Genomic DNA, 22,898 nt, shown 5'->3' on the forward strand with positions numbered 1-22,898 from the left:
AAGTAGCACAAAACTTGAAAAAAAAATTGAAACATTCTCAAAGCCTCAAATTGTGGTCTTATAGGTTTGGAAAGTACTAGTAGGTAAGGATTCTCTCAGTTCTCTCTCTCTCTCTCTCTCTCTCTCTCTCTCTCAGTTCTCTCTCTCAGTTCTCTCAGTTCTCTCTCTCTCTCTCTCTCTCTCTTTGGTTTTTCGAGGCAGGGTTTCTCTGTGTAGCCCTGGCTGTCCTGGAACTCACTTTCTAGACCAGGCTGGCCTGGAACTCAGAAATCTGCCTGCCTCTGCCTCCTGAGTGCTGGGATTAAAGGTGTGCACCACCACTGCTCAGCAGTATTCTCTTTTAATAAAATTTGTCTCAAGATTGTAGGCTCAATGATAAGTGGTTGAGTCTCTAGTGAGAACTTAGGTCTGTTTTTGTATCTTGGAGCAATAGAACTTAAATTCTGGAGTATGAAAAGTTAGACTCATTTTGAGAAATGAAGTTGATATTGAATAACATTTGAAAACTATAAGACCACTTGAATGAGAAACACCAAGTTACAGTTCAGTCTTGATATAATGTGTGAACCAGCAATCATTTTTAGAAGTTGAGGTTCTCTTCCTTCTAAATTAGAAGAAAATGTTTATAACCATTTGAGAAGTAATCTAATCCTTCAGTAGTTTTTATGTGAAGACTCCCAGGTCATTGAACTACATTGTACTAGCCAAGGATAGCTATCTTAGTTGTTTCTTTGTCTCCTGACTCAGCCTCCCAAGTGCTAGGATTAGGACTGTGCACCACTCCCAAAGATTGTGCTTTTTAAAATTTTGCCCACTTTGGAACTGGAGAGATGGCTCATGGTTACGTGTGTTTGTTGTTCTTAGTTCCCAGCACCCACATAGTGGTTCATAACTTCAGTTCCAGAGAATCTGATGCCTTACCATCTCTGCAGTCTCCCCAGGCAGGCTCATATACAGGATGTTTTTGTGCACTGTGTATTCAGATGCTGATTTCTATGCCTAGACATCTGCAGTCTGGACAATGGCATGGCCTAGCATCTCTGGTCTTAATGTTATTATGTAAAAGTTGTTTTCCATCACTTCTGATTGGCTAATAAGAGCTGATGCTAGTTAGCTGCTCAGAAGAAAATGGGGCAGGACTTCCTATTCCAGTCCTGGAAAGAGACTGGAGAAAAGAGAGGAGAGAGGGAGAAGATGTGGAGAGATCATGTGGATGAACCAGGAAGATTCTCCATTAAGGGAGGACTCTTGAGAGAGCAGCCATGAGGACAAACATGGACTAAAGTGAGCCAAGGCAAGACTCAGATGTAGGTAAAGGACCACATAGCTGGGAAGTATACAGCATAACCAGGTTAGATAGAATAGCTCTGAACCTGCCCAGCTTAGTGCTTGAAGCTTGTTAGTAAAAATACCAGGGCTCTGTGTCTTTTATTCAGGAGCTAAAATGGGCTAGAGTGGGCCCTGCAGTAATATGAGAACAAAAGGGGTGTAAGAACACCCCCCAAAGAATTAGTTATACAAACACTCATATATAAATCTTAAAAAAACGTTTTAGAGTAGTTATCTTTGTAGAAGCCATCAGCCTCTTACACAGTTTTAACTACGTCTAGAGTACTTAAATGTCTTTGCCTTTTGAGAATCACACCAAAATACTTATCTTGCTTGCATCAAAGAACTCCTACTCTGAGCTAGCACAAACACATGCATTGGTACTGGAAGCATACAGCATTGGCACCAGACTAGTAGTTTGGATTCTGCTTCTGCTTCATAAGCTCTGCCTAATTGGGTTGCAGCAAGTATTCTTTTAAGGCAACATGATTTCATCAACTTACAATGTAGAAAAAAATGTAAAATTTAGATAATTTTTTGTTTGTTTGTTTGTTTTTCGAGACAGGGTTTCTCTGTGTAGCCCTGGCTGTCCTGGAACTCACTTTGTAGACCAGGCTGGCCTCGAACTCAGAAATCTGCCTGCCTCTGCCTCCTGAGTGCTGGGATTAAAGGCGTGTGCCACCACGCCCGGCTGAAATTTGGTATTTTTATGAGTTTGTAATTTATATATCAGTATCTATAGATATCTGCCAGTTACATTATCTATGAGGTTCAGATTTTATTTTGGAAAAAATTTTAAGCTAGGCATGGTGATGCATGACTGTAATTTCAGTATTTGGGAGGCTAAAGCAGAGGATTACCATGAGTTTGATCCCACTTTGGGATATAGTGAATTCCAGGCCAGCTAATTATAAGCACCCATTCTTAGTAAAAGAGAAAATGTTTGATTTTTGCTGATAGTACAAAATACAACTAGAACAGATATGTACTAGGTTTTGAAGTAGAGAATAGGGTTAGAGTACTTCATCAACCACTACTATTTTTAATCCTTTATTATTTTCCCCAACATTAATGTTTTTAAAAAACCTTGTGTTTTCTGGTAACTTGAAACACTGGAAAGCTAGCTAGTTTTGATTACCATTTCAGAAAACTTGGATTTTACAGAGGACTTGCCTGGTGTGCCTGAGAGTGTGAAGAAGCCCATAAGTAAACAAGGAGATAAATCCAAGGAAAATACCAGAAAGATTTTTAGTGGCCCCAAACGGGTAAGTAAAGCATTACTACTGGTGTTTTTTTTAATAAAAATGTGTGTGTGTGTGTATATACATATATTTATCATTAGAGGGCTCAACCCTTAACTTTTTATTGGGAAGTTACCAATGAGCCATTGTGACATTGTTTATCTCAGGATATCTGTAAATCTTTAAAAAAAAAACCCCTAATATATATTTATATTTATTATATATACTATATATATTATATATATTTATATATATACCATTGTAAAAAATGTAATCATATGTCTAAACATGGCATTAAAAATAATTTTTCTGGGCTGGAGAGATGGCTCAGTGGTTAAGAGCACCGTCTGTTTTCCCAGAAGTCCTGAATTCAATTCCCAGCAACCACATGGTGGCTCACAACTGTCTATAATGTGATCTGATGCCCTCTTCTGGGGTGTCTGAAGACATAAAATAAATAAATCTTAAAAAAATTTTTTTTTTCCATGCTCTAAAATAGTAGTTGTTTAAACTGACAAGAGGCTGGTTGGGAGCTGAGACTTGTTGCTTTTCTGTCTTGTAATAGTATTCTGCTACACGTCACTAGTCTAGAAAAAGACCAGAATTACAAAGTACAGTTTCTACTAAATTCCAGTTGCTTTCATGTCATCCTCAGATTGAACATTTGTAAGTCAGGGATCTTCTGTGTATCTGTCTTTTTTACTTTTTTCAGTTCTTTTAGCTATATACCTACAGTCACACCATTTGTCAAGCTTGTTCAGTAACTGGGAACTGTTTTGCATTCCATTTTATATTCTCATCAGCAATATAGGCTCTTATCAATTTCCCTCTTGGCCAACATTTACTACTAGACAAAAATTACTATAGGCTTGTTGTGATGGTTCATGCCTTTAATCCCAGGCAGAGGCTGTCAAGTCTTTGAATTTAGGACCAACCTTGTCTATATAGTGAATGAGTTGAAGGCCAGGTACATAGTGAGATCCTGTTGTAAAAAAAGAAAGTTCCCACAATAGTTATAGAGGAATCATGCTTTGATCTTCATTTCTATAATGGCCACTGAGTTAGAAACTTGTTGTACATGCTTTCTAGTCATTAGTGAGTCTACATGTGTATGTATTCTCTCTGTATGTATGTATGTATGTATGTATGTATGTATGTATGTTTGTTCTGCATGTGCCTGTGGATGTCTCAAGACCCTATGAGGCATCTTCCTCTATTGTTCCCTACCTTATTTTTTGAGACAGGATTTCACTCAGCCTGGAGTTCATAGATTCAGCTAGACTACTAGTGGCCAGCAAAGCCCAGGGTAATCTTCCTGTTTCTACTTTACTAGAATACAGGCATGTGTTACTGTGCCCAGTTTTTACAGAAGTGCTGGAATTGAACTGAGGTGGTCGTGCCTGTATAGAAGTGCTTTACTGACTAAGCTGTCTCCCTAACCCTTTTTGTCTGTATTTTGAGAAATTGCTAATTGAATCTTTTTGCCCTTTTTAAAATTAAGGGTTTTTTTTTTATGTTTAGTTGTAGGAGTTCCGTAGATTTTTCAAAAAATTAAAAGAACTACCATATGAGCCTGCTGTCTCACTCCTGGGCATGTACCCAGAGAACTCCATACTTGCTATGGGGATATTTGTACTCTCAAGTTCATTGCCACTTTTATCGTAGTAGAGAATTTGTAATGAGCATAGTTGTCCATCAAAATATGAGTGAATATTTGGTGTGTGTGTATGTAATAGAATACTATTCAGTTGTAAAGAAAACTATGATAAAAAATTTCAGGAAAATAGATGAACTTAGGTTAAAATATAATATTAGCTTAGGCCATCCACTCTCAGAAAGAAAAAAACCACATTCTCTGAAGTCCAGCCAATTGTGTGTGTGTGTGTGTGTGTGTGTGTGTGTGTGTGTGTGTAAACAATGTGGGCACATAGTATAACATGTAAGAAGGAAAAAGAAGGCTAAATGTTAGGGGATGAGAAAGGGCCGAGTTTCTATTCTATTATGTATAAAAGAGCACTTCCCTGAGTTGAATAATATTTGGGGCTACTTTTTCTGTGTTTTATATTTTTTGTTAATTGGCAATGTTTTGTATAATGTAAAATTTAGTTAAAAAAGGAATTCCTTATTAGATACATAATTTGTAAATATTTTGTCTGCTTCTTAATGTTACACCTTCCTCTTTGCCAAGTTTAAAATTTTTGATTATTTTTTTCCCTTTTGTTGTCTCTGGTTTTGATGTCACAGCCAAGAATTCATTGCCAAATTTAATATAGGTTTTCAAAACTGTTTTTCACTCAGGGTTTTATAGTTTTATTTAGGATTTTGGTCTATTTGAATAATGTTTGTTTGTAGATAGGGTTTTGGTTCTCTCTGTGTAACAGTCCTGGAACTTGCTTTGTAGACCCGGCTAGCACTGAACTGGCAAAGGTCCTGACTCCCCAATGCTGGGACTAAAAATAAGTGCCACCACTACCTAGCTTGAGTGAATTGTGGTGTGTGCTATAATGCGGTGATTGTGGTCCACCTTCATTTTTAGGCATTGCAGCATATAATTTAATATGGCCTAACACAGGTACAGAATATTTCTTACATTTAAAAAGTCTGCTGTGTTTTGTTCTTTAACTTGCAGCTAATAGTTTTGTACTTGCTAATTTTACATAGCTAGAAGGTAAACGTTTTTAATGTCTTATATTTTTCTTCCTTTTATTTCTGTAAAAGCTCATTGGGTATCTTCAAAGTAATTACAGCTGTTTAGATGCACTTTTAGTTCTTACAAAATGGTTTTTGATATATGTTAGTTTTTGAGCATTATTTACCAACAGGTGTGGGGGGATCTCAATCACTACTTTTTTTTGTTTGTTTTGTTTTTTTTGAGACAGGATTTCTCAGTGTAGACCAGGCTGACCTCAACTCAGATATCCGCCTGCCTCTGCCTCCCAAGTGTTGTGATTAAAGGTGTGCACCACCACTGCCCTGCTCATGACTTCTTTACTTACTGATATATACACACAAAATATGTATGTAAATTTAAATGTCTTGCTGAGTCCTTTAGATTTGCTCAAATGTATGTGTGTTTAGGGTTGGTTAATTTACATTCTTTTTATTTTTATTTTTTTACGATTTATTTATTTTATGTATGTGAGTACACTGTAGCTGTACAGATGGTTGTGAGCCTTCATGTGGTTGTTGGGAATTGACTTTTTTATGATCTCTGCTCGCTTCAGTCAACCCTACTCCCTCTGGTTGGTTCTGCTCGCTCTGGGTCAATTCTGTTCAATCCAGCCCAAAGATTTATTTATTATTATACGTAAGTACACTGTAGCTGACTTCAAATGCACCAGACAAGGGTGTCAGATCTCATTACCAGTGGTTGTGAGCCACCATATGGTTGTTGGGATTTGAACTGAGGACCTTCAGAAGAGCAGTCAATGCTCTTACCCACTGAGCCATCTCACCAGTCCATACTTTACATTCTTAACACGTATTAAGAACCCCAAAGGACTTGTAATTACATGGTCACTATCAGTATGTATTGGGTTAGATAGAATCAAGTGGCATACATCTATGATCTCAGCAACTGGGAAACTGATAAAGGAGCATTACAAGTTACAGCTTTACGATTTTGGGCCACATAACAAAACCCCGTCTTACATAAGCCCAGTAAAAAAGAAAAACAAACAAAAACAACCAAAATACACTGAACAGATTAGAAATGAAAAACAAATTTGTATTGATTTACGATTTCCTAAAATGATAAACTAATGATTTAACAATTTGTATGAAAAATTATTTTCAAACCAAAAAGGTAGAAGAAAGAATAACAATATTAAACCTTTATTTTTGTAAATCTCTGTAAAGGCAGGGTTTAAAAAAAAAAAAAAAGACACTTGAAGGCTTGGTGTGGTGGCCCATGCATTTAATTCCAGCACTGGGGATGCAGAGGTAGGTAAATCTCTGAGTTTGAGGCCAGCCAGGACTACCTATGTCTTGGGGGAGAACAATTGTATTTTTCTATCTTTATATTCAGTATATTTTATTGTGCTATATTGGTGGAAATATTTGAAGAAAATCTAACATAAAAATGCTATATGGTTACATTTTTAGGTAAGCTTTTGAGATGTATTTTATATTTGGTTCAGTACACCAAAACTTAAATTTTAGTTTTTTAAAGATTAACCTATGTCTGTAAGCCTTTCAGACTGTTTACATTAGAATATTGGTTCTCCTTACATTTTGAATATACATTTTATCCATGCATGCTTTAAAACCATATATTTTGTCCATTTGGAAAATACTAGCCACCCTGAGTTGTGCAAACTTTCTAAGGTGACACATTTTGTTAATGCTCAATCAAAAATTCATATTAATACCATCAAGCCAAAAAATTTTGTCAGTACTAGGAAGCAGTCAAGATTCACAGTAGTAGATCAAGGTTTCCAGAATTTTAGTTTTTGTTAGAGTTGATATTTTTTTCTCATTGGCATCAAATGCCTTAAAGGGATTAGCTGACAGTGATAGTCTCACTTTATTCCTTTACATAAATATTCTTGCCAGATACCAAAGTCTTAATCAGGATGTTTGTCAGTCTTTGAAGAGTGATGTTTCTGATAAACGTAGATATATACAGCTCAAAAAGTTGTTGTATGCAAAAGTATTTTATGCACATTTGTCACACAGAACATTGAGATTTAATAAATTGATGATTCTTCTTAGGCTTTATATGGAGCTCATGGATATGGTTTGTGGCAGTGATGAGAAGTGGTATAATTTGTAGGTCATACAGATTCTTGCCAAGATACCATCAAACTGGCTTCAGCACCATCCACAGGAATTCCAACACTGAGAAAGGCAAATAACATCATACTGTAATTATGAAAATAGTTTTGAATTTGTAGTCTCCCGAAAGAGTTTGATAAATCTCTAGTGTCCATGGCCTATACTTTGAGACCTGATGATTGATAGTATTACTTTATTCTGTTTTCAAAATTTTTATTGTGAGAACTTCAGATCCAAAAAAGAAATGTGAAACCCCTTAACTCTTGGCATGTATTTATTTTTAGCTAGTATTTTGCTATCATGTGTTCTTCCTTTCTACATAACAAGTTTATTATACAGTAGTATATATATGTGTGTGTGTGTGTGTGTATATATGTATGTATGTATATATATATAGTGTGGTATTAAAATAATTTCATTGTTAGCATAAATATTTCTTTTATTCCTTTTTTTTTTTTTTTTTTTTTTGTAAGACAGGCTTTCTTTGTGTAGTCTTTGTGTAGCTCTTTCCTGGAACTTTCTCTGGAAATCAGGCTAGCTTAAAATTCAGAGATCTTCTGCTTCTCAGTGCTGGGTTTAAAAGTGTGTGTCACCACTCCCAGTCTTAAGCATAAGCATCTCTCTCTCTCTCTCTCTCTCTCTCTCTCCTGTCTCTCTGTCTCTGTCTGTCTGTCTCTCTCTCTTTCTCTTTCTCTGTGTGTGTGTCTCTGTCTCTCTCAGATTTACTGATTTACTTAGATTTACTGATTTACTTAATGTATGTGAGTATACTGTCTTCAGACACATCCTAAGGATTCTTAAGAAAAAAAAATTCAGGCTGGAGAGATGGCTCAGCAGTTAAGAGTACTGACTGCTCTTCCAGAGGTACTGAGTTCAATTCCCAGCAACCAAATGGTGGCTCACAACCATCTGTAATGGGATCTGATGCCCTCTTCTGGTGTGTCTGAAGACAGCGACAGTGTACTCACGTACATGAGATAAAGAAATAAATCAATCTTAAAAAAAAAAAAAAGAAAGAAATTTCCTGTTTACTGATAAGATTAAAACCTATAAGAAAATAAATGTATTAAAAATAATTCTTAATGCTGATCATATTGTTTTCATCTAAAGTCCTCAGAAGTCTTTAGTTCCCCACCCCTTTTAACTAAGACTCTTGTAGCAGTTTTGTATGTTTTGTTTTTATATAGACCTTTTCTTATTTACAAAGAATTCCCTTTCACTTTCTTTTTCTTTTTCTTTCTTTCTTTTTTTTTTTTTTGGCTTTTGGCTTTTGGTTTTTCGAGACAGGGTTTCTCTGTATATCCCTGGCTGTCCTGGAACTCACTTTGTAGACCAAGCTGGTCTCAAACTCAGAGATCCACCTGCCTCTGCCTCCCGAATGCTGGGATTAAAGGTGTGTCCCACCACTCCCGGCCTTTTGTGTGTGTGTGTGTTTGTTTGTTTTTGTTTTTGTTTTCCTTTCACTTATTTTTATTAGGAAGCTGTGATACTTGTTTTTAGGGCTGTTCCACATGTAGAAGTTATCTAATTATTTTCTTGATATTATTTGACTTGCTCTTCACTATTGGCTTAGAAAGCTGTAAATTAATAAATCTAAATCCTGGATTAGATTTAAGTTAATTTTTTTCCCAGAGCCAGAGAGAGCTTCATTGTTGATAATTGTTAATGTTTCCTTATCAGGTATGTGTTGCAAGTGCTTTTACCCGCTGAACCATTTTGTGAGCCCTGCCTGGTGTGACATTTTTTGTATTTGGTTTATTGCTGTAGCCCATGCACACATAATAAACCACATTGTAATGGACTAGTGATTGTTACTGGGAACCATAAATAGCGAGTGAGGTTTAAGCTATGCTTGCAGTTCTTTTGGTCCTTAAATTGTATCTTACTAAGGATGACTGGTCAGAAAGTGGGCAAGGTGGCACATGTATAATAATAACTAGCACACAGGGGCTGAGACAGGAGACTTGGTGTGAGTTTGAAGTTAGATTGGGGTACATAGCAGAGACCCTGTCTGAAGTTTTTTAAAAGCCAGGCATGGTGGCACAGGCCTTTAATTCTAGCAGAGGAGTGTGGATCTCTATGAGCTCAAGGCCAGTTAGTCTGCAAAGTGAGTTAGGCCCATCTAAGTGAAACCCTATCTCAAAACAAAACAGTTCCTTGTTAATTTTATGTTTTTTTGCCTATATTACTTTAGTATGTCAATTAGTTGAGTTCATATTGTATGCTTATTTGTATTTAATTTTTTGGTAGTGTTTTTGTGTTTGCAGTATTAGTGATCTAACCCAAGTCCTCATATATCCTAGGCAGGCACACTACCACTGAGCTATACCTACAGCCCTGTGTTCAGTTTTTAAATTTAGTTTTAAACCTAATCTTGAGAGATTTTTGCTTAGCTATTCACAGAGCTTGTACTTGACCTGATTTTGAAATAATTTACCTGGCCTAAAGTAAATCAGGTCATGGAAAACAAGTTGGCAGCAGACCTATTTGCTGCTGTATTGATGGACACGATATTATAGTGTCAGGAAAATTAAGGAAATGACTGCTGATTTGTTTAAACTTAAAAAGCTACATATGAGATTGCACACACTTTATATGATGTGAGCAAAACGTTCTTGTAATAGTAGCTGTCGTCTTCTATTCCCTGAGGAGGCTTAGATGCTCCCTACTTTCACATGAGTAGTTAGGAGTCCCGAAAACTAAATTCTCCAAGGAATTTTTATGTAGATTATCTTCCACACACCCTAGGAGAGAAGTGGGTGTGAGTGGATGTAGGAAATGTTCTCAGCAGTTGTAGAGTGGCGTCAACTTATATTTGTCTAGTGCTTCCTCTAAATCAGTTTAGTTATGGTTTTGGTATGAACACTAGGGAAGATACTGTGCTCTCATTCCTTCAAGACCCTGTTTAAGTACAGAGAACTGTGAAACGTTAAAAAAGAAAAAAAATGCATAGACTTTTTTGTTGTTTTATTGTTAAAGACTAAGGACTTAAATAATGACCTGTTCTTGGGGCCTCGTTCATGCTAGGCAATCCCTCTCTACTTCTATCCTATAGATCTCTATTCCATCATGGTGTGTTTTTACATATGATTTCCTACCTAATTTATGGAACCTAGAATTCATATTGGTACTTTCTGGTCCAACACCAGGTTTATTTTGCCCTTCATGCTTTTGTATTTTATTTCTCTTTAACTACAGTGAGAAATCTGGTGGTCATTATCCTCAATATGTTCAAGCATTTAGTTAGTCCTAGTAATATTTGTCAATAAGTTTTTTGGTCACAGGTCATCTTCTTGCTTTAGTGATACAGACAGCCTAGCCAAGGGTTTCCTTTTCTTTTCTCTACTTTCTCATATTAACTTTCTTTAAAGTTTTAAAATATTTATTTTATGCATGAGTGTTTTACTTGCCAGTATGTATATACATCCACTTGAATGCCTAATTGCCTAAAGAGGTTAGAAGAGTTTGTCAGATTCCCTTGAATTGGAATTAAAGATGGCTCTAACCCACCCACCATGTGGTTAGTGGGAATCAAATTAGGTCCTCTTGAAGTGCTTTCAGATGCTGACCAGCCCCACATAACCTTTAATAAACATGTCGTCAATACAGTTTTTAACCTTACCAGGAATATAGGCAGGAGTTGTTTATAGTAGGATTGAGGGCTGGCTGGGAGGTTATATGCTTCAGAAAAATGAGCAGCGTGAAAAAAAACAGTTTAAATAATGACTTTAAAAAGTCATTTGCTGGACTCAGTGCTTTAAAAGCACTATTGTTCTTCTAGAGGACCCAGGTTTGATTCCCAGCATCCACATGGGTTCTTAGTTCATTAATTCTAGCGATCTGACACCCTCTTTGACCTCTGCAGGCTCCAGGCATGCATGTGGTGCATATAAATACATGAATGCAAGATATTCAATATACATGTTTTTTAAAACACACACACACACAAAAAAAGACTTTTTAGAAAGTCATTTGCTACTTAGGAAAATAAAGGGATTTTCAGGAATTGGACTTGAACATAACTGAATTTAAGTAACCTTGGTTAAGTTTTAAGAATTGGATCATTTGAGCTGGGCAGTGATGGAGCATGCCTCCAGCACTTGGGAGGAAGAGGCAGGCGGATTTCTGAATTTGAGGCCAGCCTAGTCTACAGAGTGAGTTCCAGGACAGCCAGGGCTACACAGAGAAACCCTGTCTCGAAAACAACAACAAAAAAACCAACCAAACAAAAAAAAGGAATTGATATTTGGAAATTGTGGTGTGAATTCTGGTGAAATGGTAACCTGTTTCTGATTTCTGGATACCAATTTCTCTGCTTCCCACTTTTTGCAGCTGTCATGCCTGTGCTGATTCAGAGAGAACGGCTTGCTCTGCTCACTTTACACTCAACTCCTCCTTACCCCTGTCTGTTGCTAAGGCAGTGTTTTTATAAAAATTAGCCAAACTTCCCTTCAGTGCTTGGAAGGTTGCATTTTTCTTGGGATGTTGGCTATCTTGTGTTGCAATTAAGACTGCTTCTGGGCTTTTGAAGAAACTAATGTAACATTAGTTGTGGTTTCAATGTTGAAATATTTTTACCACTACTTTTCAGTGTTCCTTTGTAGTTTAAAACTGGGCCCATCTGGCCCTATCTTTTGTCTGACTTTCTAAGGAACATTTTGGACTTAATTTTCTTCTTTCCTTCTGTCATTCAATATGACACTTGATAGTAAGCTTCTAGGCAGTTGGATTAAAATAATGTTCTCTTTATAAGTCAAGAGTACATATGGTTTTCTAGTATAAGATTGTAATTGTATGAGCTTGTAATTCTAAAGTTGTATAGATTTATAAATTCTATTTTGTTTTCTGAATTAGTTTATAGGTTGTTAATTTAAAAACAGAATCTCGTAACTGAAGAGACTTTAAAGGACAAGTACTCCCACATCTCACCCCAGAACAAATGTTCTTCCACACAGTGCTTGTTTTAGCAGTTAGAATTCACTCTCCCAAAACAGCTTGTTTTTGTCCAGTGTATTTATTTAGTGAGTGTTGCTTTTCTATTTGAGGGTTTACCTCCCATTTTTGGATCCAGACATCTAGGTGGTGGTGATTTCTAAAAACTAGACACCTGTGATGTTAATGCACGTGAAGCCTGAATAAAAGGAAGACCGGAACCGGCACGGTGATGAGGTTGAGGAGAGTAAAACTTCAAAGTCATGGCTGTCTGTCTGTATTTGGTAGATTGATGATCCAGAGTAGTTTTATTAAGAGTTGGGGGATGGGTTCTACTCTGGCTAAGCAAGAAAGGCAGTTCAGTTGGCTTTCTTCCTTTGTCTTTAGGTAATGTATGATGCTCTTTGTGCAAGCTGATCAGGCATACCAGAAGAAATTGTAAAAAAAGTCTTTTAAAGCTCACTACAATGTTTCTCCAAACTGGAATTTTAAATAGTTTTAGCATTATCTTTCTCTTATAGGAATAATATTTGAACACTAAACTAGGCATTCTAAATTCCTGTGCAAGTAATGAGGTAAAATACTTAGGAAAGTTAAAATATTTTTTCTATATAATCCTTTTCTTCATTGAGTTATTTAAAATACTACTGAAGTATTACTACTTTAGTTTTCATTAGTTCAGTGTTCTTTTGTCTTTGAGGTGTGTGTGAATGTTTTTGCTTGCATGCATGTAAAGCCATTTTGTGCATGCTTGGTGCTCACAGAGGTTAGATTCTCTAGAACTGGAAGTACAGATAGCTGTGAGCCCTCGTGTGTGTGCTGGGAATGGAATACAAGTTCTCTGAAAGAGCATCCAGTGCTCTTAACTGCTGAAGTATCTCTCCAACCCCAGTTCAGGTGCTTTTAAAATTAAAAATAGGACCTGGAGTGATGGTTCAGCAATTGAGAGTACTGGCTGCTCTTTTTGAGTATCTGGATTTGATTTTCAGTATCTACATGGAAGCTCCAGCCACTGGTAACTCCAATTCCATGGCTGCCTTCTGGTCTCTCTGGCAACAGGCATGTAAGTACTGGCTGTTTGGTCTTCATGACAGGACTCTCATTCTGGAGAAATTCCTCTCTTTCTGGGTAGCATAGGTTCATCTTATACTATCTGCTAAGGCCCATTTCTGGGAATTGATTGGAGAGTCCTTAGGGATCAGGTTTTATGCAGTAGGTATGCTTTCATTAATTTTGGCCCTTTTAACAGAGATAGGGAACATGCATGTATATAGTCACATACGAAATGCATACTCACGTAGATTCAAATACATGCACATGTCTTGATCATAGAGATATCTTCAGTTTCAACCCATTTCCACAATTTTTTCATCCCTTTTATTGACGGTGAGCATTAGTATACATTTACTCAAACTTGTAATATTTCTAAAAAAAGTATTTGCTTATTTCACTGTAGTAAAGCCATTAAAGTATTCAGGATTTGGGGCTGAGGAGATGGCTCAATGGGTAAGCACTCTCCCCTCCCCTCCCCTCCCCTCCCCTCCCCTCCCCTCCCCTCCCCTCCCCTCCCCTCCCCTCCCCTTTCCTTCCTTTCCTTCCTTCCTTCTTTTCTTTTTTTGGTTTTTCGAGGCAGGGTTTCTCTGTGTAGCCCTGGCTGTCCTGGAACTCACTCTGTAGATCAGGCTGGCCTCGAACTCAGAAGTCGGCCTGCCTCTGCCTCCCAAGTCCTGGGATTAAAGGCGTGCTCCACCACTGCCCGGTAGGTAAGCACTTTCTGGACAACTATAAGGATTAGACTTTGAATCCCCATCATCTGGGATGGGAGAGGCATGCATGGTAGTGCCTATAGCCCCCTAGCACTGTGGAGTTAGAATTTGGGTACATCCCAGGAATTTAGCTGACAGCCAATCTAGTCAATTGTTGGCTCCAGGTTCAGTAAAAGACCTTGTCTCCTGTAAGCTGGAGCTAGAGAGAACACATGACATTGATTTGTGGTCTCTATAAACATGCACACACAGGCACACACACACTGCACACATACTCACGTTATTCACAATTTGTTTACAGACATACACTTGCCTTGTCCCCACTAAGATCAGTGGTGTAAAGTCAAACTGTTCACAAATTACTTGGGATTAGTTCTGTCTGTCTGCCTTTTGATCAGTTAGTCTGTCCTTGATTTATTTGAAATATAAGTAGGTTTCTTGGTTCTTCTTTGCTTTAAATTTTAATTTTTTCCCTTTGTTTCCATTCTTAGTGAATGATATAAATAACATTAACATTTTTCCTAAAGTAAAAACTATTAAAAAGGTAAATTTAGTTAAAGGTCAATTCATTTGAGACCTGTTCCACCCAATTTCCCACCACTTGTAGGGAACCAGCTTTATTTTTTGTTTACACACACACACACTTGGCTTTCTTTTCTTTTCCTTTATTTCTTGTTTTCCTTCCTTCCTTCTTTCCTTCCTTTCTTTCCTTCCTTTCTTTCCTTCCTTTCTCTCCTTTCTTTCTTTCTTTCTTTCTTTCTTTCTTTCTTTCTTTCTTTCTTTCTTTCTTTCTCCCCCTCTCTCCCTTCCTCCTTTCTTTCTTCCTTTTTTCCTTTCTATTCTTTCTTTTTGTAAAATTTTAGCCAGGCATTGGTGACACACGCCTTTAATCCCAGCAGTTGGGAGGCAGGGAGTTTGAGGCCAGCCTAGTCTACAGAGTAAATTCCAGGACAGCCAGGGCTACACAGAGAAAAAAAAAAGGTAGTAAATTTTACTTTTTTATTTTGTTGTGTAATTTTTGCTTTTCCTGTACACTGGGTAGCCTAAGACTTATAGAGCTCTTTCTGCCTTTGCCTTCCAAGTGCTGGGATTAAAGGTGTTAACCACTACTGCCTGGCTGTTTGAATTTGGCGCATATAATTCTTCAGAATAGTAATTAATGTAAGCATGTGACTGTTGAGTGTGCTTTTACTTTAGTCTCATTCTCTTACATGCTGATGGTTTATATTCTGTAAATTACTTCCTTTAAAATAATTTTTTAAATGTATATAATTTATGTGTATGAGTGTTTTGCCTGTATATATATATATTTGTGCACTGTATACATGTCTTGCTCCTGATGAGGCCAGAAGATAGCATAGGATCTCCTGGAACTAGAATTGCAGACCTTATGTGAGCTGCTATATGGGTGCTAGTAGTCAAATGTGGGTCTTTCGGAAGAGCAGCCAGTATAGTATAATCTTTACCTATGAGCCATCTTTCCACACCCAGTTGTTGCTAAATAATTTATCTGTTCAGAGTGATCCTAACCTTTAAAGTTCTTATCTTGAGCTTTGATATGCCTGCTTTAAAATAGATCCTAATGTACATTTAAGTGCATAGCATACTTTTCTTTGAGTTCCTAATTTTTGTTTATGTAGACATCCTCCGCATTGTTGGCTTCTTTTTCTCCCTTTCTTCCCCTTCTCTTTTTTCTGTTGCTAGTAAGGCACTATACCTAGACACACACAGTTACTATGTATTGCAGCTCTTTGAACATTATTCAGAGGGACTTCTGCTGGTAGAGTTACATTACTTTGTTCATGAAATCCTTGTAGATAAGACTGGGTGAAATATAGCCAGTTCACTGTTTCTGTTATTACTATACTCTTGAGTTGATTTTGTAAAAACACAAAATCATACTATAAAAATGGTGGGAATCCTCCCCTCCTTCCCCAACATACATACTTTTAGAGGCCTACTCAGTGGAAAAGAGCAAAATGGTCTTATTCTTTGCTTTTCAGGAAGGAACTTTACTTAAGGAAAAAAAAAGATTTATTTTTATGTGAATTTGTGTTTGTTAGATCCCCTGGAATTGGAATTACAGACAGTTGTGAGCTGCCAAGTGGTGTTGGGAGTTGAACCCAGCTCCTCTAGAAGAGCAGTCAGTTTTCTTAATTGCTGAGCTGTCAGAACTCTACTTTCTTTCATTTATAATTGTAATTCAGTGAATTGGTCTGCTAAATCACACTCTTGAGATTGTCCTCATACAAAACCTTGTATTTATGTTTTCATTGACACTGTCACTCATGTATAATTGACCCATATAGATTGATCATGGGATTATTTTTATTTATTATTATTTTTTTTTTTTTTTGAAACAGGGTTTCTCTATATAGCCCTGGCTGTCCTGGAACTCACTCTGTAGACCAGGCTGGACTCGAACTCAGAAATCTCCCTGCCTTTGCCTCCCAAGTGCTGGGATTAATAATGTGTATAGTATCACTACTGTCTGGCAGGCTTGTTATTTTATTTTAACTGTAGTAAATTTCTGCATGTAAAATTTTTGTTTGTTGCATATATTCCTGGAGAAGTAAATAAGAATGAACATAGGATGTTGTAAGGTGGCTGTTTTTGAAACATGCTTACCTGGTTCCAGCTCTTGAGAATGTTCGCATATTCATGTGAGCTGTCCACTCCTTGTTCTACGTATTCTTTAGATTAGAGAGCAAACAGAAGGCAGAAATTGTCTAACAAGGAGTACATTAAGAAAAGTTACCAGGCAGTGGTGGCACATGTCTTTAATTACCAGCACTTGGGAGGCAGAGGCAGGTGGATTTCTGAGTTCGAGGCCAGCCTGGTCTACAGAGTGAGTTCCAGGCAGCCAGGGCTACACAGAGAAACCCTGTTTTGAAAAACAAAAAACAAAACCACACACACACACACACACACAATATATATATATATATATATATATATATATATATATATATATATATATAAAATAGAAAGAAAAGAAAAATGATTAATGTGCTATATATCTACTTTTTAAACTAAAAAAAGATGGATGTCCTGGTAGTCCAGTATGAGTGATCTAATTAAGATACATCCAGATTTCTACATGGCATTCATGATCCTTATTTTTCATGAAAAGTTGACTGCTCTTTTTAAAACCAGTTTTAGTTACTTTACAAAATCACTTGTACTGTGTAAAATTAGAAAGTGGCCTATCAGATGCTCTGGTGTTTACATACACCATTCATATTGGAGCAAGTAGAATTCTTGTACCATTATTAGGCTGCTATTATGAGCTCAGGGGTCAGTTCACTGTTCTCTCCGTCTCTCCTTCCCTATCTAACACTCATATGTTATTTATTTAGATGCATTTATCTTTAGTAGTTTTCCTACCTGATAATAAGCCCTGCAACTGGCCAGGAGATGATGGCTCAGTAGTTTCATCGTGGCTCACAACCATTCATAACTCCGTTCAGAGTATCTAGCACCCTTTTCTGCCTTCCATGGGCACTGGGCATCCACATCATATGTACACATGCATAAAGGCAAATACTAATACACATAAGTAAATCTAAAAATTTTAAAGCCTTATGATTTTGTAAAATTTGGAAATAAAAGTCAAGAGAAAGTTCTAATCAGATCTCTATTTTCTTTAACACTAGCATTAAAATGCAAGCATCAAAAACTTTACAAGTCTAGGCTCGTCAAGTTCATGCTAAAGACAGTGTATTAGTTGGTTTTCTCATTGTGACAGAATACCCAGCAAGAAGCAGTTCATGGGAGGAAGGGTTTGTTTGGTTCCCACTTTGAAGGTACAGTTGTCCATCCTAGTGGACAGGTCCTAGCAGCAGGAGTTGAGGCAGCTTGCTAGACTGCATCCCCGTTCAGGAATCAGAAGGACGCTTAGCTTACTTTCTCCTTTTCATGCAGTCCTACACTCCAGTCCTTGGAATTGTGCTACTCATATTCAAGGTGGGTCTTTTCACTTGGAATTAGTGCCTCACTGCTATGTCTGGTGGCTTGTTTCTTAGATGATTCTAGATCCTGTCAAGTTGGTGGCATTAACCATCACACAGAATACAAAATTTTTTTTGCTTTGGTTTTGAGAAAGTTCATTTAGCCCTGGCTCACCTTGGACTCTGTAGGTGAGACTAATCTTGAACTCTTGGCTCCTCTATCTCCTGAGTGTTAAGATTACCGACATGCTAACTTAAAAAAAAAGAGTCCTTCTCCTGATTCTTACTATAAAACACTTCAGTGCCAGCATTCCCTTTGCTGGTCTGAGTCCCTGTATGATGGTTTCTCTTTTTTACCTGAAGGTGATGGACTCGGGTAGACCAGCACTAAAATAGCTATTAGTAATACTTAGTACTTAAAATAATTAGTGTTTTGCCTGATCTTACAGTGTTTTAGTTAAGAATCTTGTATTTCCCTGTTGTTTTGGTCTGTGGAGAATTAGCCTTTTTCTTAACCCAAAGATTATTACCTAGGGTTAGTCCCAGCACCTACATGGCAACTCACAACTGTCTGTAATTCACACATATGGCTCACATGTCTATAAGAAGGCTAAACACCAACTCATAAAAAAATTAAAAATAAGAAAAAAGTAAAAATCAGTAGAATTTTTGCACTTTGAAATACCTTTCTCTGTCTTTGACTTTATTTCAATGCTAGCAATGGAATCAGGGCCCTTGTGCATGCTAGGTAGGTGCACTACCAGCCATACTTACACACAGGACACAGATTTATACCAAAAGCATGGACTTGTGTTTGAGTGTACTTGAGGTATTAGAAGTTGCTCAAATAAAGGATTTAATAATGAACAAGGATAAAACTTGTATAGTGCTTTTCTGAGATAACATGAATAAAGAGGCTAGTTTTAGAATTGTTAAATCTATTGTGTGCACATGTGACCCAAAAAAACCTGATCAAGTCATTGCATGATTTCATAAATTATTTAGGTATGAGAATGAATCATTAATTAATGTAAATCTAGTTTATAAGATTAATGGGAGTACTGTTAAGAGCACTGACTGCTCTTCTGAAGGTCCTGAGTTCAAATCCCATCAACCAAATGGTAGTTCACAACCACCTATAATGAGATCAAACACCCTCTTCTGGAGTGTCTGAAGACAGCTACAGTGTATTTACATATAATAAATAAATCTTTAAAGAGTAAATGTGAACAGGAGTAATTTGGCCATTCTTGAAGTAGGTTTTTGTGCAAGCACTTATTTTGTCTGTGTAGCATAAAAAAGAGGAAGATTACCACCCTAAACAGAAGCATTAGTCAGATCCGAGACTTGAGGGTTAGAGTGAGCACAGTTAGTATCACATCTGCTTTGAAGAATAGAAATGGTGTTTCTCTTCTGTCTTGTCATTCCTTTTTGAAATCAGTTTCCTTTTGAAAATAAAGTTTCATGTTTTCCTTCATACAAATGTAGTCCTATGCATTTGAATTGGCAGGTTTTACTATTCTGGTTCTGAAATTCAGAATGTTAAAACTGAGAGACTTTTTTCATAATTTTAAGTAAATTGGTTTGCTAGTACAATAGCCTGTATTAAAAATTCAAGACAGTTTATGATCTATGCACATTTGATATGAATGCTTTTATATAATCTTGGTATGGAATTCACAAATGTTAGTACACTGAGTTTCTTTAGACTATTGTGTCTTGTGAGGGTAGTTTATGTCTACTTTTATAAAATTTGAACAATTTTTAGTGTTGTATAATTGGTTCCAATGGGTTCACTCACATGAGTTTGGAACTTCTTTCTGCCTGTCATGAACTGCCTGATTCCTATTGTTGGAAAGTTAGAAAGCATGAATGACTAGTGCCAGGAATAAAGTTTTGGTAATGAATATGCTGAATTAAATATATTAAATCCTAGACTTTCTTCCTTTTCTTTTTCTTTCTTATTTTGTCTTTATATTTTGGGGTTTTGGTTTTGGTTTTGCAAGACGGTTTCTGTGTGTAGCCCTGACTATATGGAACTTGCTTAGTAGACTGGCCTCAAACTCAGAGATCTGCCTGTCTGTCTCCTGAGTGGGATTAAAGGTGTGTACCACCACATCCATTCTATACTAGGCTTTCAAAACATTTACTTGTGTGTGTGTGTGTGTGTGTGTGTGTGTGTGTGTGTGTGTGTGTGTGTGTAAATGTAGGCACATACATGAAGGGGCAAATGTCGAGGTCAGAGGGTCTCTTGTTCTTGCTACTGCTGTACCACTTACTCTAGGTTAGCTTATTATAAGCTTCTGGGCAGTTTTTGTTGTTTTAAAGAATCATTTATTTACTTTTTGTGAATACACTGTCACTGTCTTCAGACACACCAGAAGAGGCCATCAAATCCATTACAGATGGTTGTGAGCCACCATGTAATTGCTGGGAATTGAACTCGACCTGGAAGAGCAGTCAGTGCTCTTAACCACTGAGCCATCTCTCCAGCCCTGGGCAGTTCTTCTATAGAAATAAATAGTAGGACTCCAGATGCAGTTTTTTATGTGGGTTAAGTCTGAGACTTAACTCCAGTTTTCAGGCTGGTACTACTAGAACTTGTATTCAATGAGATATTTCTTTATCCCCAAGAAAGTACTTTATACCAAAAAAAAAAAAAAAAAAAAAAAAAAAGGTTCACAATGCTGAAATTTGTTACCATTACTTTTAGGAAGTAGACTCCCATTAAGTGATAATTCATTATTAGTCTAAATAATTTATGAATTTATGCAATAACCTTATTAGGTTTTCTGGGTAATGTGTATAGTGTAGATGAAACATAAACTCTGTTTTTATGTTCCTCTTAGACAACTGTTGTATATAGTCTGTGTGTGTTTGTTAGCATAAAACCATCTTTTTTTCTTCTGGTTAATTGGTTTCACAGCAGAGTAGTTACGGGTTCTGTGCTAAATACTCAAGTGATTATGTCCAGCATAGGCATGGTAATAGCACTGTTTTTGGTCTAAGAATGTGTGTTTATGCATTTCAGTTATTTTATATAAATGAGACCTTTTTGTAAGGGTTACAAAGTGAAATGGAAGCAGTTAATTTTTTTTTTTTTCTTTGTCATTTCACTAGTCACCTACAAAAGCTGTGTATAATGCCAGGCATTGGAACCATCCAGACTCAGAAGAATTGCCTGGACCACCAATAGCAAAACCTCAGCGTGTCACAGTAAGTAAATTAGAAATTAATCTAGATAGCTATTATCTTAATTTTGTTCTTACAAGATTATAATTGAAAGCTTTACAAATTAAAACTTTGTAGTAGCTCAAGGCCAATGTAGGTTTTATACTGAGACCCTATCTCGGAAACTAAACAACAAAAAAACCAAACCAGAGCTTTTAATCATGACTCATGTTTCATAGAATTTATAGTATTTAGGGCTTAAGAAAAATTATTCCTTATATGAAGTGTTAGTACTGATATGTGTGTGTGTGTGTGTGGGGGGGTATTATGTATGTTTTTGTTTTGTTTTGTTTTTTGTTTGGTTTTTCGAGACAGGGTTTCTCTGTGTAGCCCTGGCTGTCCTGGAACTCACTCTGTAGACCAGGCTGGCCTCGAACTCAGAAATCCACCTGCCTCTGCCTCCCAAGTGCTGGGATTAAAGGCGTGTGCCACCACGCCCAGCTTTATGTATGTATTTTTGTGAGTGTGTGTACAGGTGTGTATGTACTCAGTAGAGGATAACTTTTATGAGTAATTTCTTCTAGCATGTGGGTTCTGTCAATCAAACTCAGCAGGCATCCTTACCTGCTAAGAGTCTCATTGGCCTTGGCCTTCACTGCCTAATTTTTTGAGGCAAGGTCTCATTAAATTTGGCTAGTTTAGCTAGATTGGTGAGCTCCAAGGAGCCACCAGTCTTTATGCCACAAACTGCTGTGGTGCTGTCTTGTTTGTTTGTTTCTTTCTTCCTTCCCCCCGCCCCCCCCCCTTTTTTTTTGGTTTAAGAGTATAGATACCAAGTATCCAAACCCTCATATCCTTATGCTTGCATGGCAGACACTTTACTTACTCTCAGCTTATTGATCCTGAGAATTTGTAATAAGTCTAGGCATGATGGCCAATACCTGTAATTCTAGTACTTGGAAGGCTGAAGTAGGAATCACCACCTTGTTGCTAACAAGTGCTGCATAGCGAAACCTCACTCTTTCTCCCAAAGCTATATATAGACTATATTCTACAACTTGTGGACCTTTTTTTTTTTTTTAAAAGTTTGGGGCTTCTGCCTTTTTAAGAATTATTTTGTTTTTATTTTATGTGTAAGAGTGTTTTGCCTAAATATTTATTATTGTATATCTTTTTTGTTTGGTTGGTTGTTTTTTTTTTTTTTTTTTTTTTTTTTGAGACCAGATTTCTCTGGTATCTTTGGCTGTCCTGGAACTTATTCTGTAGACCAGGCTGGTCTTGAACTTAAAGAGCATTCTAAGTGCTGGGATTAAAGGTGTTCTTCACCTCTGCCTGGTGTCTATATTTGTATATCTTTTTTTTTTAAAGATTTATCCATTTATTATTATATGTAAGTACACTGTAGCTGTCTTCAGACACACCAGAAGAGGGCGTCAGATCTCATTACGGATGGCTGTGAGCCACCATGTGGTTGCTGGGACCTGAACTCTGGACCTTCGGAAGAGCAGTCGGGTGCTCCCACCCACTGAGCCATCTCACCAGCCCTGTATATCTTAAAGTGACTTTCATTCCTTAATTTGATTTGCATAGAGCTAAAATTACATTCAATTAATACTTTCCAAACCTTTTGTAAAATATTCTTGCTAGTTATGCTACCCACAATCTAGGCAACTAGGAGATGAAGCCCTTGGTCATCTTGAAGTACCACAGGAATGAGTTCTTAGAACAATAAC

The 22,898-nt window shown here is 37.0% G+C and overlaps 1 protein-coding gene across 2 annotated transcripts in view; it reads left to right on the forward strand.

Moving 5' to 3' along the window:
* The window catches only part of Wapl (WAPL cohesin release factor), a 61,560-nt gene that overhangs the window by 18,177 nt on the left and 20,485 nt on the right, over positions 1-22,898 (forward strand). Inside the window, exons 4-5 of one of the 2 annotated variants that reach the window (XM_085828551.1) lie at positions 2,476-2,594; positions 21,115-21,210. In XM_085828551.1, the coding sequence (XP_085684677.1) occupies positions 2,476-2,594; positions 21,115-21,210 (215 nt within the window). The remainder of the gene's footprint in view (positions 1-2,475; positions 2,595-21,114; positions 21,211-22,898) is intronic. The other variant, XM_085828550.1, reaches the window with a different exon arrangement.

This window comes from Mus caroli, unplaced genomic scaffold (genome assembly GCF_978045245.1).
Source record: "Mus caroli unplaced genomic scaffold, Mus_caroli_1 scaffold_12, whole genome shotgun sequence".
NCBI classification, from domain to species: Eukaryota; Metazoa; Chordata; class Mammalia; order Rodentia; family Muridae; genus Mus; species Mus caroli.